Source organism: Neophocaena asiaeorientalis, unplaced genomic scaffold (assembly GCF_003031525.2).
Source record: "Neophocaena asiaeorientalis asiaeorientalis breed wild unplaced genomic scaffold, Neophocaena_asiaeorientalis_V1.1 scaffold5, whole genome shotgun sequence".
NCBI lineage: Eukaryota > Metazoa > Chordata > Mammalia > Artiodactyla > Phocoenidae > Neophocaena > Neophocaena asiaeorientalis.
Window position 1 is genome coordinate 826098 of NW_020174698.1, and position 16746 is coordinate 842843.

The 16746-nt window shown below is 40.9% G+C and overlaps 1 protein-coding gene across 1 annotated transcript in view; it reads left to right on the top strand.

Annotated features, from left to right (window-relative positions):
- The window catches only part of IL20RA (interleukin 20 receptor subunit alpha), a 15110-nt gene extending 4378 nt beyond the window's left edge, over nt 1-10732 (top strand). Inside the window, exons 2-6 of the mRNA XM_024759082.1 lie at nt 1382-1560; nt 3204-3379; nt 3953-4097; nt 7629-7768; nt 9840-10732. Of these exons, the coding sequence (XP_024614850.1) occupies nt 1382-1560; nt 3204-3379; nt 3953-4097; nt 7629-7768; nt 9840-10631 (1432 nt within the window). The 3' untranslated portion in view covers nt 10632-10732. The remainder of the gene's footprint in view (nt 1-1381; nt 1561-3203; nt 3380-3952; nt 4098-7628; nt 7769-9839) is intronic.
- The last annotated feature ends 6014 nt before the right edge of the window (nt 10733-16746 follow it).

Here is a 16746-nt window from a genome sequence, read left to right on the forward strand (position 1 = left end):
CCTGCATTGGCAGGCGGACTCTCAACCACTGCCACTGCGCCACCAGGGCAGTCCCTGTATCTCACCTTTAAATCTTGCTGCCCCTGAAATTTTATCCTAGGCTTTGCTTTGTCTCCATGGGTAATTTCATTCATGCCTGTGCCTTCCATGAGCAGACTTATGCCATAGATTTCAAAATCCCTACCTCCCACTCACCCCTTTCTCCTGAGCTCCAGCGCCTTCTGAGCATCCGCATTCGGATACCTTTTACGTATCTTAAGCTCAACATGTCAAAAACTGAACTCATTATCTTTCCCTCCCCCCTCCTCTCCCCATTTCCCAAACCCACTCTTCTTCCGCATTCCTGATCTTGGTAAATGTTACCACCATTCCACCCAACTAGCCCAGACAGTAAGAGACATCATCCTTAACACCTTCTTTTCCCTCATCTCTCTCATGCACTCAATCACCAAGTCTTGTCTCCTAATATTTTTTACTTTTGTCCTGTCATTCATTCCACTGCCACCATCCTTGTGCAAGCAACCTACCTCTTCCACCTGGACCACTCTAGCATCCTCTCAACTGCTCCCCAGTCAGCCACCCTTGACCCATTACATTCTCTATGCTACCACCAGAGTTAGCTGTCTAAAAGCCTGACACACCTGCTTTAATCCTTTCAGTAGCCTCTCATGCAACCCTGTCTCTTTCACTTGGCTCTTCCCATGTCACTTAAACTCTCAATACCTCAGTCTCTTCCACCTGAGAAATGCTAAAATATTTCCCACCTCCTATTTTCTATGGGTGTTATGTTTTTAATAAAGGAGAGGAAAAACAGATGTGAACAACCTAGTTAATATCATCATCATCACTATGATCATTGAAAATGCTAATTTCGGAATGCACTCCAACCTAGTGAATTTTCCCCAGAACCCTTGAGGGCAAGTATATTTTTAAATTCTATGAGAATGTCAAGAAGAATTTAAGAAAAAACTAATTTTTCTTAAAACAATCCATCCAAAAAAAAAAGACGCATCAAACTGACCTTGGTATGCATGTGGGCTAAAAATTTACATAGAAGAATTGATCACACAATCTGTAAAATGTTTACTGTAGGCCAAGCCTAATAATAAAATACATGCTTTCAAAATGTACTATCCACATTATAATTCACAGAAAAGAGAGGTGATTATAGAAACTCTGACTCATGTTCCTGACAGCTAATGAAAAAAATTGCCAGCAGCAAAAGTAGATTCTTTTTTATCTCAATGACAAGCACTTTTGTTGTTCTGAAGAGAAGGTCTTAAGTTCCATTCAGTTTTATGTAATGACTGTTTTTTTTTTTTTTCCTACTGTAAAGCATAGAGAGCACCTCATTGTTAATTCACAGTTTCCTTCTCAGCAGATATGGGCAAAAGGAATGGCTGAATAAATCCGAATGCAGAAATATCAGTAGGACCTACTGTGATCTCTCTGCTGAAACTTCTGACTACGAACGTCAATATTATGCCAAAGCTAAGGCCATTTGGGGAACGAATTGTTCTAAATGGGCAGAAACTGGACGATTCTATCCTTTTTTAGAAAGTAAGTAACACAGTTGTTTGTTAAACATGTATCAATATCAAGTTCATCTGACCCCCTAATGTAACAGTCTCTGCCTCATAGACAGCCTTGTCGAGGCCAGCGCTCTGCACTCTGTCGATCAGGTGAAGTGACCAGCCCAAGGTACTTCACCTTGCTGCATCTCAGAGTCTCATCTTTAGAATGAAAGTTTTGGCCAAGTGTGTCTAAGATTGCTCCCGGATCCAGAATTGACACTAGATGCCAATAATTTTTTTTTTCTTTTTTTGCGGTACGCTGGACTCTCATTGTTGTGGCCTCTCCTGTGCAGAGCACAGGCTCCGGACGCGCAGGCTCAGCGGCCATGGCTCACGGGCCCAGCCGCTCCGCGGCATGTGGGATCTTCCCGGACCGGGGCACAAACCCGTGTCCCCTGCATCGGCAGGCGGACTCTCAACCACTGCGCCACCAGGGAAGCCCTAGATGCCAATATTATCAAATTTTGAGTTTGTTTTATTGTTTAGTTGAGATTATATAATTTGAGGAACAACTGACAGATTTATTTTCATGTTGTGGGTTTATAAACTATTTGACATATGCCTGCAGGTTGATTGAAGATTGTTCTGATCACCAAACTAAGTCTCTTCTTGTTACAAACTTGGTAGAGTTATTACATAATTTCTAGATGTAACTCAGAATTAAGGCAACATCTTCCTGGTATTTCCTTTGAACATTTTCCATCCCTGATCTGTGACTGATTCGGCCATAGAGGACCCACTCAGAGCTGCCATGATGAAATTTACAAGCACCCCCTAAGTTCTAGAGCTGGAGCCTTTCCTTTGCTGCCTTTCTGGGTCAGAAGTCAGCAAACTATGGCCTCGGACTAAATGCAGCACCCCCCCCCTTTCTATTTTTGTACAAGACAAGAGCTAAGAATGGTTTTTACATTTATATAAATAATAGTTGCGACAGAGATCACATGGCCTGCAAAGCCTAAAATACTTACGTCAGTACCTTTATGGTAAAAGTTTGCTAATCTCTGTTCTAGATCATTCTCCAAAGTTTACTTCCCCAGAGGTCTTTAGCAGCGCTTCATTTCTCCATTTCTGATTTTTACAAACACATCAAATCCTCTTAATGTTATTTATCACCAACGTTTCAGGTCCCAGGAGTGTTGCACACACTTTTTTTTTTTTTGCGGTACATGGGCCTCTCACTGCTGTGGCCTCTCCCGTTGTGGAGCACAGGCTCCGGACGCGCAGGCTCAGCGGCCATGGCTCACGGGCCCAGCTGCTCCGCGGCATGTGGGATCTTCCCAGACCGGGGCACGAAACCATGTCCCCTGCATCGGCAGGCGGACTCTCAACCACTGCGCCACCAGGGAATCCCATGCAAATACTTTTAATTATATTTACCGTCATCTAGTACTGTTTATCCATGTGACTAGGAGCTACATGTGACTAAGTAAATTTGCTGCTTTAACGTTCTATCAGTGTGTGACATGATTGTTTCAAGATTCGGTATCACTTGGGCCCACCTAGAGCATTCTGAGGCATCTCAGATAAGAGGGTGGGCTTTAGAGCTTTGATCCCAGTAGGATTATATTGTCTCATCCGAGGTGATTTCTACATCTCAACGTGATCATTCCCTCTCCCCTCCCCTTTAAGCACAAATTGGCCCACCAGAGGTTGCTTTGACTACTGATGAGAAATCCATATCTATTGTTCTGATGGCTCCAAAGAAGTGGAAGAAAAACCCAGAAGAAAGCTCTATTTCCCTGGAACAAATATACTCTAATCTGAAGTATAATGTGTCCATACATAATACTAAATCAAATAGAACGGTAAGCCTGAAATGGAATGGGGACCTATCATTTGTGTCACTTTTTGCAGCTAATGCTGGAACACACAGCCCTGATGCTTAAATTCTCGGCATGTGAATCTGGGAAGGTGTGACATTCAAAAGTGTTGCCATACAAGATACAGTTGAAGCTGATGTGTAGAAATTTTAAAAACCGCCTTCAGATTTCCTTTACAGAAAGTCTCTGCTATGATGTTGCTGTTGGTGTGTAGAGCAATTGTCCACCTCACTTTGATAGAGAGTTTTTACTTGCTTAACATCTGTCAGTCACTCTCCAAGAAAGAAAAACATATCAGCAAGAACCCAGGACAAAGTGGAAGAAGAAATCCCTCCTTATGTCATTATTTAGAATTGTTCCCACAATTTGCCCAGTCCCTAACTGGGACTGCCAAGCTGAAGGAAACGGATATTTTAAAGCTGTTGCTAAAAAAAAAAAGCTCTTAGTGATAGTAAAGGACTTACTGGTACCTCAGTCTTCTGTTTCCTTCTAAAGTTACTTGTCTGGGGTGGTGCTGGAAATCTCTGGCTCTAACTGCTCTTCGCAACCCTATCCTAGTGGTCCCAGTGTGTGACAAACCGAACGCTGGTATTCGGCTGGCTGGAGCCGGACACTCTGTACTGCGTCCTCGTGGAGTCCTTCGTCCCAGGCCCTCCTCGCCTTGTTCAGCCGTCTGAGAAGCAGTGTGTCAGTACTTTGAAAGGTAGGCTTTGAGAATCTCAGCTGGTCTGAGGTAGGAAATCTGCTAAAACTAGAAGGAAGGATGGTGGTGTAGACAAGGTTTTGAAAATCCATGTCTACCAGAAACAGGCTGAAGTGCAGGCAGAAACAACCACCAGCAGAAATGCACTGAGCAGCCTGGGACTCTACCATTGAACTTGGCTCACAGCAGGGAGTGTTTTCACCTCCCAGGGCACTCTTAGCACCAGTCCAACAAGACTCTACCTTGGGAAATAAGAATTATAGGAATTTTTACACACACGGTTTTTCTTCTTTAAAACTATAATCACTCTGATCAGTAGAAGTTCTGTGGTCTTTAAGAACATCACATGAGTTTATTCCTAGGAACAAAGCAGTATCCTAAAAACACTTTACGACAGAGTCTTTTGCTCCCCCTCGGGAATACAAATTATAGGCGCTGCAGGTTGTGTTCAGATATCACTCACTGTGCAAGGCTGTGCAAGGGCCTGGGATCAGCAAATCAGTTACTACTCCCTCACTCTTATAGTTGCTTCTCTCTCTTTCCTTTTGTCTCCTCGTGTTTTCTGAACTTGGCTGCCAAGGAAGTGTGGTTGAAGAGTCTCGTTCCTGTTAGGAGACTAGAGTTATAGGAGCCTGGCGTTTGTTTAATCGTTCTCCCCTGAGGGTGGTAAGACCCTGAACTCAAAACCTAAAAATTGAAAATAAATCCTAAAGTTTACCTTCATTGAATGGCTCTTCATCCATTCTTCTGTTTCTCTCTTCCAAATGTGCTGGCCTTCCAAACGTCACAATCATTTTCCCCAAGACTTGGTTCCGTCACCAGCTATGGGACAGGAATGGTGACAGAACCCCTGTTTTCCTCTCCCCTCAAGCCTCCCACATTTCGAGATGAAACTGTCCTAAGGATCAAAAAGGGAGTTTTGTGAATACATATCAGAAGTGAAAAGCTTTATTTTTGAATCTCCATCATTATCATACCTTTCCCTTTAAAATGAAGGGTTCTCTACCATATGTCAAATATCAATAAAATTAAAATGCAAGGCAAGCAAAAGGCAAAGCAAAGCAGATTGAGGAAATCATTTTTGTATTTGGAAAAGTGCTCTGTTTACTAACAGCTTGATCAGTGGGCAAATGGTAGGAATGAATTCCCAGTGGAAATCATTTAAGCCATTGGCAGAGCTAAAGCAACTAAAGTACAGATTAAATGAAGTACTTCCCAGTAAGCAGAAGGAGCCGACCTTCTCACTAGTCCTGGAACGGTAATAACAAGGTACCATTTCATGTTCTGACCTTTCTTGATATCCCAGCTGTTAGAGCATCCCAGATACCTTTCCAAGACACCATTATGAGGGTCTACTTTTTCAAAAACTCACCATTACCTCTTTGGGGACTATTCTTTGAAATATTTCTGCTCTCCACACTCCCCCAATTCCTAAAATACAGATACAGTTTATTAGTTGGTTGTTGCAAACATGTGCTGGTGTATGCTAAGTGCCTTCAGTCATTGTTGTCATGGCTCTGTTTATCAGGATGAGTTTGGTCCAGAGGCCAGGGATTGTATTAAGAGGACTGGATCGATTGGGATTGACATATACACACTACTATATGTAAAAGAGATAACTAATAAGGACCTACTGTATAGCACAGGGAACTCTACTCTGTACTCTATAATGACCTATATGTGAAAAGAATCTAAAAAAGAGTGGATATATGTATAAGAATAACTGATCACTTTGGTGTACACCTGAAACTAATGCAACATTGTAAATCAACTATACTCCAATAAAAATTTTAAAAAAAAAAGGACTGGACTGAGTTGTAGCCTGAAGTAGGGGCAGGTGATGCTCAGCCATCTACATTATTGACATCTTTCTATGTGGAACCTGTTGACAGATGTGCTCTTCGGGATGGAAGAGCCTGCAGTTGGACCCCCATACCTGGGCTTTTCCCACTGGCTATTGTTGACCAGAAGTCCATGATGCTTCTGTTTCCACTCTTTAACTAGACAGTTGACCAGACAGTAACTTAGCTGCTCTCTCCCAGGACTAGGCATCAAGAGTACCCAACGTCGGGAGGGAGGGAGACGCAAGAGGGAAGACATATGGGAACATATGTATATGTATAGCTGATTCACTTTGTTATAAAGCAGAAACTAACACACCATTGTAAAGCAATTATACCCCAATAAAGATGTTTAAAAAAAAAAAAAAAAGAGTACCCAACGTCTGCAATGGGTTAGAATACTCCCACGACACTCCTGCTGATTGTATTAGTATGTAAGGAATGCCCTAGAACTTTTGTCATTTGTGCTAAATGCTGTAGTAGTCAGGGATCGCCATAGAACACAATATACATAATCTTTATATATATAAATGTACACACACACACACACATCAAGATGGAGATAGAGACTTATTTTAAGGACCTGGCTCACATGATTTTGGAGGTTGGTAAGTTAAAAGTCTGCAAGGCTGGAGACCTAAGGAAGAATTTATGTTGCAGTTCTTATCTGAAGGTGATCAGCTGGCAGAATTCACTCTTCTGGGACATGATCAGTCTTTTTTCTATCAAAGCCTTCAACTGATTGGATGAGGCTCACCCTCATTATAGAGGGTAATCTGCTTTACTCATGTCTACTAATGTAAATGCTAATCTCATCTAAAAAATGCTTTCACAGAAACATCTAGAATAATGTTGGACCAAATAACTGGGTACTGTGGCCTAGCCAGATGGACACATAAATTTAACCTTCACAATTTACAAGTACTCCACAGGAGCTTAACAAATATAAATTAGTCACAATGAGTCCTATCTATCAAGCATATAGTCTGATCCATGGTGATCCAGGGCTACTTTTCTTAAAACCACTCACCAGATCTTTTCATTCCTCTATGGACTTTTAAACTCATCATGAACCTACGGCACAATAGGACCAGGGAGGGAGTTACTGCCATTCTCAGCACACACCAGCTCAGCTGCCTCTCTACACATCCCCAAGCTCCAGACCTACCAGAAAGCCTGGCCAGCTGTGTAAGGATGATTCTGTTTGTCACACAGAAGATGACGCCGTACATTCGTGGCAAGGTCCTGAATATACGGAAAAGATTGAGTCAAATGAGGGGCATGGAAACGTGGGGCAGCTTAATGGGATCTTCACAAGAAGGTTTTGTTGTTTGGTTTGAAGCGCTGTGAGTTACTTGAGTATCAGGCACACTTTCCTGCAAATAGAAGAACCAGCATGAAGCTCGTAGCCAGATATAAAATGTTGGAATATCTGCTGACTTGGGTTGTTACGGCATCCTTGCTGTAAAGGTTGGAGACAAGTCCAGATGATTCCTTAAGCCCATCTGTTGTCAGAGAGAGTAAGAATTCTGAGATCCCTTCTAACATTTAGCTCAAGCTTCTCAATTTATAAATGAGAAAACTGAATTCCTAAAAGTAACTTATCTCTCCAAAGCTTCTTGACGTTACCAGTGTTTTCCCACCACACCAAATCACAACTGTCTACCCCACCCTACTTTTCTTTTTACAGATCAAACATCAACACTGAAGGTTAAAACCATCTTCTGCTATGTTTTGCCCATATCCGTTACTGTGTTTATTTTTTCTGTGATGTGCTACTCCATGTACAGATATACCTACGTCGGCAAAGAGAAACACCCAGCAAATCTGGTGAGTGCCTAGAGTGGTAGGAGGCTTTATAACACACCCAGGAAGATAGAAAAGGAGGTTCTAGAACAGATACCGTTCCTTTTATGGGCAGAGTGAGTTTCAAGTTAAAGAGTTGATGAATTAAAAACACTTTCTGTACTAGACTAACTCAGTACCATAACCAAAGAGAAAGATTCCTTAACTTTTGACAAAGATTTTATATTTATGGAACAGATCAGACTAGGTCTTGAGGTACACAGATAAATTGTCATGACCCATGCCCCTCCGAAGGCTTAAGTCTAGTTGGGGACTAGAAGTTTTAAAGGATATGTGAAGACTAAGATGAAAGTGGGTTCTAGGGACTCTTGCGGATACAGGAAGGGCGCTGGCACCCTACGTGAAGGATCAGAAGTTTCATGCCTGGGCTTGGTCATGAAAGTTCAGTAAGAGTTAGGGCACCTACCTCAAGTGGAAGAAACAGCAGGGGCAAAGGTAGGAGGATGTTTGGGAAAACATATAATATTGCAAAACCATGAGGTTCCTGATGAGAAGCTATGAAAGAAGAGACTGGAGGGTGAGGGGGTAAGGCCAGATAATGGGAGAATTGGGGAGCTATTCTAAGGACCTTGGACTTCATTGTGTTTGCAAAACTCTGTAGGGTTTTGAGCTGGGATCATTATGGTCAAGATTGAGTTTTAGATACAACTGGATAGTGTTAAGGCAACTTTAGTGGGAGGAAGACTAGAAACAAACAAACAAACAAACAAACCCAGCTAGGAGACTGTGGGAGTTGTCCAGGAGAGAGAAGATGAGAGTCTAAAAGAGGAGAGGGGGATGTAGGGCTGGAGGCAGACACGGAATGGAAACACGTTTAGGGGGAAAGCGGCCAGGGCTTAATCATTCCCAGCAAGGAGAAGCAAGAAAGTAAAAGAAGGAACAAACCTTTTGCTTCTGGACCATGTACTGGAGGTTTCCCAAGGCTGAGCATATTTTAACAATCACAAACTATTTCTTTGGGAATTATCAAAATACGTGTTCATGTGTACACGATACATACATGCATTCCTGTTAGTTCTGTTTTTAAATGTTTCTATTATTCTGCCTTCATTTGGGTTTCAGAGTCAGCTTTTTAATGACGTAGGGAGACCTCTCCTAGGAAGAAAAAGCACAGGAGAACTGACAGCCTGTGACTTTCTGAAACCCACATTTTTGTAAAAGAAAGATGCTGAAGTTCCTATTTTGTAGTTAAATGAAATCACATCATAGGGTGTATAATGAGAGTTGTAACATAACTCATCATTGACAATCTAAACAGGCACCTTCCATGTATTGCCAGCAAAACTTTAATCTTAAACAAGTTTTCCTGACATGGTTTAGAGTTTCTCTCTCTGCTATAAATTGGCAGGTGAATTTCCGTTTTGGGCCCTATTATAGCATGATTAGTTTGATGTATGGGGGAGTAAGTAAAACCATCTCTATTCATGTGCTTATTTCTCTTTTTACACCTAGTTTTCACGCCCTTCCACATTTCCTGTCCAGAGTATATGCAAAAAAGAGCTGGTAGCCCAGAGGATGGCTTATTGATAAACACATAGTAAACTGTAATTAATAAAGCAATTTCAGCAACTCTCAGTCTTCACCACTCCTGACACAGCAGAAATTCTGATTTTACAGAATTAAAAAAAGGAGGCTCAAGAAATTAAAAAAGCCCCCTGAATTCCCTCAGCCAGTTAGAGGAAGAGGCGGTCACACCCGATCCTTGGACTGGATCATGACCACCCAGGGAACCACTCTTCACTGCCATATGCATTTCGTGCATCTTGGGTCTCTTCCCTCAAGGTGAGGGAGTTTTCCTGCGTATTCCAAACATAACTTTCACTTCCCTGAGTTGGTAAGAATAGGCCTTTACAACTATCTGGGGACAGTATAAATTCTAACTAACAGCTGTTTTTTTTTTGTTTGTTTGTTCTTTTAATATCTTTATTGGAGCACAATTGCCCTACAATGGTGTGTCGGTTTCTGCTTTAAAACAGCTGTTTTTAATGTCTCTCTAAAGTGAAAAGGTGAAAACCATTCTCTTCTCTCTTTATAGATTTTGATTTGTGGAAATGAATTTGACAAAAGAGTCTTTGTACCTGCTGAAAAAGTTGTGATTAACTTTATCACCCTCAATATTTTGGAGGATTCTAAAACTTCTCATAAGGATATAAGTGTAATGGAAAAAAGCAATGATGCATCAGACCTGAATGAGCCCAGCAAGGACCAGGAGCCCCATCAGGAGGAAGTGGAGGTGAAACACCTGGGATATGCTTCACATGTGGTGGACATTGTGTATGACCCTGAGAAAAGCACCAAAGGGACTTCCTTAAGCCAGCAAGAGCCACCCAGCAGGACAATGCCCACAGACAAAACAGTCATCGAATATGAATGTGATGTAAGAACTAGTGACATTTCTGTGGGGCCTGGAGATCAGGAGTTCAATTTGCAGGAGGAAGTGTCCCTACAAGGAAAGTTATCTGAGCAACAGGCAACTTTAGCAGACTTGGGTCCACAAACACTACCGTATTCATATACCCCTCAGCTCAGAGACTTGGACCATCTGCCGCAGGGGCATGTGGACACAGAGGAGGGGCCAGAGGCAGAGCCATCAACCACACTGGTCGACTGGGACCCTCGGACTGGCAGGCTGTGTATAGCTTCATTATCCAGCTTTGAACGTGACTCAGAGAGGTGTAAACATCCTGAGTCTGAGGGACTCGAGGACGAGGGCCTCTTGTCTAGACTCTACCGGGATCGGGCTCCAGACAAGACGCTGGAGGAACACGAAGCCTATCTCATGCAGTTTATGGAGGAATGGGGATTATATGTACAAATGGAAGACTAACACTCAAACGTCCCTTTGCCGACCTCTACTGTTAAAAACATGGGAGTGCAAACAGATAAGTGGCCGAACAATAAAGTACCGGACACAGAAGTTCACTCAGATTCTGTGTCAGTGAGAATTACTTATTCCTTCTATTTTCATAGCGCTTGTTTCATTCCGCCTCCTGTGGGTGGCTGGGTTGTGCATGTGGGCCTCCCGCACTGATGGTGGGTGCCCAGAGCGCAGTGGCTGACCCTCTTTGTACCCAGTAAGTATTCAAAAATGTTGGCCAACTTGGATGCAGAATTTATTCAGGTGGGTGTACTGTGGCCTCTTTATTTACGATTTTCTAACAAGAACTTGTACAATTATTTTCTGGGCCCTTACCAAGTGTATAGCACTGTAAAACATACTTCATGAAGACCATTCATTGTATAAGTGCTACTTTTTTAGAATTTGGTTTATTGCCAGAATGATGAGATACTTAAAACATGCAAATACCACTAAGTGGGTGGGAAGTGGTCACATTTAAAGACCTAACCCACTGTTCAATCATAATAATCCATGTTCAGAGTGAATAAACCAGGCACAGATCTTGATGTCATATATGCTTTGGGCTACTTTAAGTGGCCATATTAATACTTCAGGAGAAGTTCTGGAGTGTAAACATAAATTGTTGTTATTAGTTTATAGTCAGAAAATGTCCTCTCGCCTTCCCTGGTGGCAGAGTGGTTGGGAATCCGCCTGCCAATTCAGGGGACACAGGTTCGAGCCCTGGTCCGGGAAGATCCCACATGCCACAGAGCAACTAAGCCCGTGCACCACAACTACTGAGCCTGCACTCTAGAGCCCGTGAGCCACAACTACTGAGCCCACGAGCCACAACTACTGAAGCCTGTGTGCCTAGAGCCTGTGCTAGCACAAGAGAAGCCACCACAATGAGAGGCCTGCGCACCACAACCAAGAGTAGCCCCTGCTTGCTGCAGCTAGAGAAAGCCCAGACGCAGCAACAAAAACCCAAGGCAGCCAAAAATAAATAAATTTATTTTAAAATGTCCTCTCAATAACTAGCAGAGGCTTTTTAGTAGGGAATTAACCTGAAAAAAAATGCCACATTTTATAATAGAACAGTACATTTATTTCTGGATATGTGTTTTTCAAAAGATATTTAGATAGTCTGTAAACTAGAACATATTTAGTAGCTGAATCACTGTTACTATTATAATATTAAATATTCTATTTGAGTGAGCAGTGCCTTAGAGATTCCTTGGAATATGTGTGAATGAATATCTCATATCTACATAATCTTAAAATCAATAAATAAAGACATACAAAAGAAATAAGTTGAGTTTATATGTAAGGGAGAGTGTATTTGGCATAATTTACTGTGGGAATGAAAGTATATCATAAAACAATATCACCCTAGTTAAATTACAGTAACCATTCCCATCTCCTTCATCATTTGCTTAGAAAACTAAATTCGATAGTCACATTGTATTAAAATATGACAGAATCTGTTAAGTTGAGCCATATAAAATTGTTGATGTTTGACTGTTTTTGACCTGCAGAGACAGCAATTTCGTATGATTTACCTTAGCATATGTTTGCTTTAATCATGAGCTCATGACCCATTGATGCTCTTTCAGGAAAACAGATATCATCCGTATTTTCTTATTTATATTCTTGGCACAGACAGACAACCCTGGTAAGAGAGGTGGATTCTGAAGTCATGGTCTTTTCAGATTGTCCACAAATCCAAACAGCTTAACTGATCTAGTGATTTAATTTAGAGCGTAATTCTATTAACCAGAGTGTTCTGTTCTTCTCAATCTTTGTAAAAATGATTCTGCTAATTTTGAAGAACAAACTTATTATTAAATAAATAGGTAAGAGAGAGTGTATTAAAATTTTGACATAATTTACTGTGGGAAAGAACGTATATCATAAAACAATACTACCCTAGCTAATTTCCACTAAGTATTCCCATCTCCTTCACCATTTGCTTCAAAACAGACAGTTTTGAAGAACAAATTTATTATTACTATAAAGGAAATTCAGGAGTGGGAAAGAATGAGTTGCTATTAAGAGCAAAAAGAAAATAAAATGATTGATGATTGTTTGGCTTATTCATTTCATTCACAAAATACTTACTGAGCATCTACTGTGTCCTACAATGTCCTCATTGTAGGGAGGATAACAACAACCTTAGGGTTACTTTGAGGATGAAAAAGCGTTAGAACGTAGAAGCCATTTAGACATATGACTATTTTGATTCAAAGGCAGAGTTTGCCTCTCTTTGTTTCTCTTACCGAAAAGTACAAGAGTAATTTGCTTCCTACTTTATGCCTTCAGATTGAAATCCATCTGTGGTTTTGCAAAAGGGAATCTAATTCTGAGTTGCTTTCACATCTCATCATTCTAAGCATATCAGAAGTATTGAGCCTTTGTAAAATTTCGTTTCTTTAGTACTTTGCAACATACATAATGCACGCAGGTATATATATGTATATTCAAATGTGAGTGTACCGTAGGTATGTCTTGTGGGGGAAAGTGACACAGTCTTCGATGCAGTCTACCTTTATGAGCAACAATCACCGTGCTTCCTGTCACCTCTGTGGCCAGAGCCTCAGCAGCTCCGAGAAGTCATCCTCTGGGGCCTCATTAGATTCCATCCCTAGGCCTGAGGTCCCAGTGGAGCTGGGAAGTTGAGGTTTCAGAATCTTTGACCAGCACCTTCATCCTTTCACTAGCTGTTCACCAGTTTTAGGATTTTACATACCTCTTCCACATTAGGTGATTTTTCCACATGAAAATGTCTGCTAGTGGCTCTATGTCCATACCCCATAAATCCTAAACAACTGGGTGAATAAAAATACCCCCTGCTACAAAGTGAATGAAACCTAGTGCCACATCCTGCACATGGGAAGGAAGTAGAAGAGGGATATTTGTCCCCTCAGCCTACAACATGGGGAAGATCGGGTGCCCCCAGGCTGAGTTCACCTCAAAGGAAATCAGTGCAGGGAAAAACTATTTGTACAGCCCAGAGTGCAAGTCAGCACAGCATGGTAAATCTAATGAGAACATCAAATAGAGGGCTGCACCAGTGTGGATCAGTGCACCTGGGTCATAAATCAAATTCTTTCTGGCCCACACACTGCCATCCCACATCTTGAGATGAATTTTTGCTAAATTACCTTGGAAAGAACTTTTTCTATTTCCTTTGTGGTTCCCACATTATATCTTCCATAAATCTTCTATCCATGGTTTTTCAAAGACTTTCCTCAAGAACATGTGCCTATAATTTTTTAATAAATAATGCAATAAATTAGAAGTTTGGGGTTAACAGATACACACTACTATATGTAAAATAGGTAATCAACAAGGACCTATATATAGCACAGGGAACTGTTAATAACCTGTATGGGGTAAGAATCTGAAAAAGAAATCATATGTCTATGTATAACTGAATCACTTTGCTGTACACCTGAAGCTAACACAACATTCTAAATCAACTATACCCCAATATGAAATAAAAATTAAATTAAAACATAAATAAATAAACATTTTTTAAATTTAAAAAAGAAGAGTGTGACTACAGACAAATTACCAGCAAGATATATTACTTCTTAGTTTCAAGCAGCCTATTGGCTAGTTGCAGTTCAGCCAATAAACTTAGAATATTTTAAAATCTAATAAATAAATAAATAGTGCAATGGTTGTGGGTATTTTAAGACTAGATTTTTTTTTCTGTAGAAGATAAATGTACACATAAAAAAAATGTACACATACTCATTACAAACTAACTAGAGATAAAGGGGGGAAAATTAAAATTACCTGTAATATTGCCACCCAGATTTAACCACTGTACACATCTTAGGGTAGAGAAATGATTCTCAGCTGGGGGTGACTTTGTCCCCGACAGGGCATCTGGTGATATCTGGAGACATTTTTGGTTGTCACAACTCTAGGGAGAGGGTGCTGCTGGCATCTAGTGGGGAGAGGCCAAGAATACTCTTCCACATCCTACGATGCACAAGGTAGCCCCCCACAGCAAAGAGTTATCTGGCCAAAAATGTCAATAGTGCCCACATTGATAAACCCTGGTGTAGAATTTTCCAGACACTTTCAATACATTTATGTATCTATTTTTCCTCAAAAGAGGGATGCTACTGAACTTTTATAACTTGCTCTTTTCCCTCACTCGAAAATATATAACTGTCTTAACTATACTTAGATTAACTTTATGAAGCACCAATCTTATTCAGACTAAAACAACTGAAATGACAGGTGATGAATTATTTTTTCTAAATGCTTTAAAACTTTTTTAGTCAAACAGCAACTAAAAGTTGGCATTATTAAGAGCAAAGTGATATGAATCCTTTAAAGAAAACTGAACCTCTCCAAAATGTTATTTCCTGGAAATCACTGCTTCTGCAGAGTGGCTGGATGACCCTTAGATGGTCGTTTATCTTCCCTTTGAGGGTGTTGGACTCCCCTGTGTTTGGTTTTGACCACCTTCCACCTTTCCGCTAAAGGTCTTCAGGATCTTCAGTGACAGATCCTTGAAGGCAATCTTGGCTTTCACTGTAAATCCTGGATAAACATTCACGTTTATCACTGATTTTCCTCCAGATTCCTTTGCCTATGGCAGCCACAAGATTTCTTTTGTACTTTACTAGTTTTAGACTGCAACAAATCTTCCAGGTGGTTTTCATTTCTGAATGCCAGTAAAGACGGCAGGTTAAGGCTCTGAAAACATTGCTTCATCCAAGGCTCCCTTCCGGGAGGGGTTACGTTGTGTTGGTGCCGGTTGAAGGAGTCTCCTTCTGTCCTCAGGCAAGGCTGCCTCTTCATGGGTTTCCCTAAAACCCTGTCTCTAGCACTTTGCTAAATTTGGAAACAGACGAGGTATTTTCTCCCTTACTTCCTCAACAGATTTCTTTTTGACATCTCAATCTGTCGTTCTCTGGATTAAGTGGTATTTGGTATTAAGTGGTATTAAGCCATATGTCCATCGTCTGGTGTTTGTGTTTTCACGCCCAGGCCACTGAGACAATGAACACTGCTGGGGATAGCTACCATCTGCCATTTGCCTGTCCCTGGAACTGACTTTTGTGGGATGTATGAATTAGCCACTGCTTTTAGAGGTCTCATAGAGTTAAGATAGTTTACATATTCTTCCTTCTCCTCAAGTGCATTCTTCTCCAATCTGAAATGCAGACGCTTCAGAACATTTGATGTGAGCGGGGGAAAAAAATCAGTGGGGATTTTAAGCCCAACCCCCCCCCCAAAAAGGAGGCATGGGATATTGGATCTTCATTAAATTTGTCAACTTTGTGCTTTTAAAAGAATTTGGCAGCATTTGACTAACAAAGGGATATATGGACTGTCTACTGAAAAAAATTGCGCAACCTAAAAGGTGAGAATTATATGTTATTCGGCAGACCTTCTGAGGACTGAAGCCCAGGAGGCATCCTCTCACATAACTCTGATAGACTGTTCCGAAGAGGTAAGAGAAGAGCCAGGCTATATAAGAGTTTTTGCAAATAAACATCAGTCATAGAATATTGAGCAGTTCCCTGTGCTATACAGTAATTCTTTATTGGTTATCTAGTTTAAATATAGCAATATGTACATGTCAATCCCAAACTCCCTAACTATCCCAATCTATTGAACACTGCTCAATGTTCTGTAATAACCTAAATGGGAAAAGAATTTGAAGAAGAATAGATACGTGTATATGTGTAACTGAATCACTCTGTACACCTGAAACTCACACAACATTGTTAATCAACTATGCTCCAATATAAAATAAAAATTAAAAAAAACACCATCAATCAGAACATCAAAAGCCTACTGCTAATTAAAGAAAACCAGACATATCAAGTTAATGAATTTAGTGCTTTTCCATGTCTGGGAAGATCCAAGAGTCTGGGCTCATTGAAATCATTCCTTTGATATGCACCTTAACTGTCTATGGCCAATGTCCTGCTCTTCTCCATCCTGAAACACCTCAGCGTGCACCGTCAGGATATGGCAGGCGACATTTTTCATCCACATTACCTTAGGCAATTTATTTAACCTTTTGGGACCAACTTCCCTCATCTATGAAATAAGGATAATAATTGTCCCTACC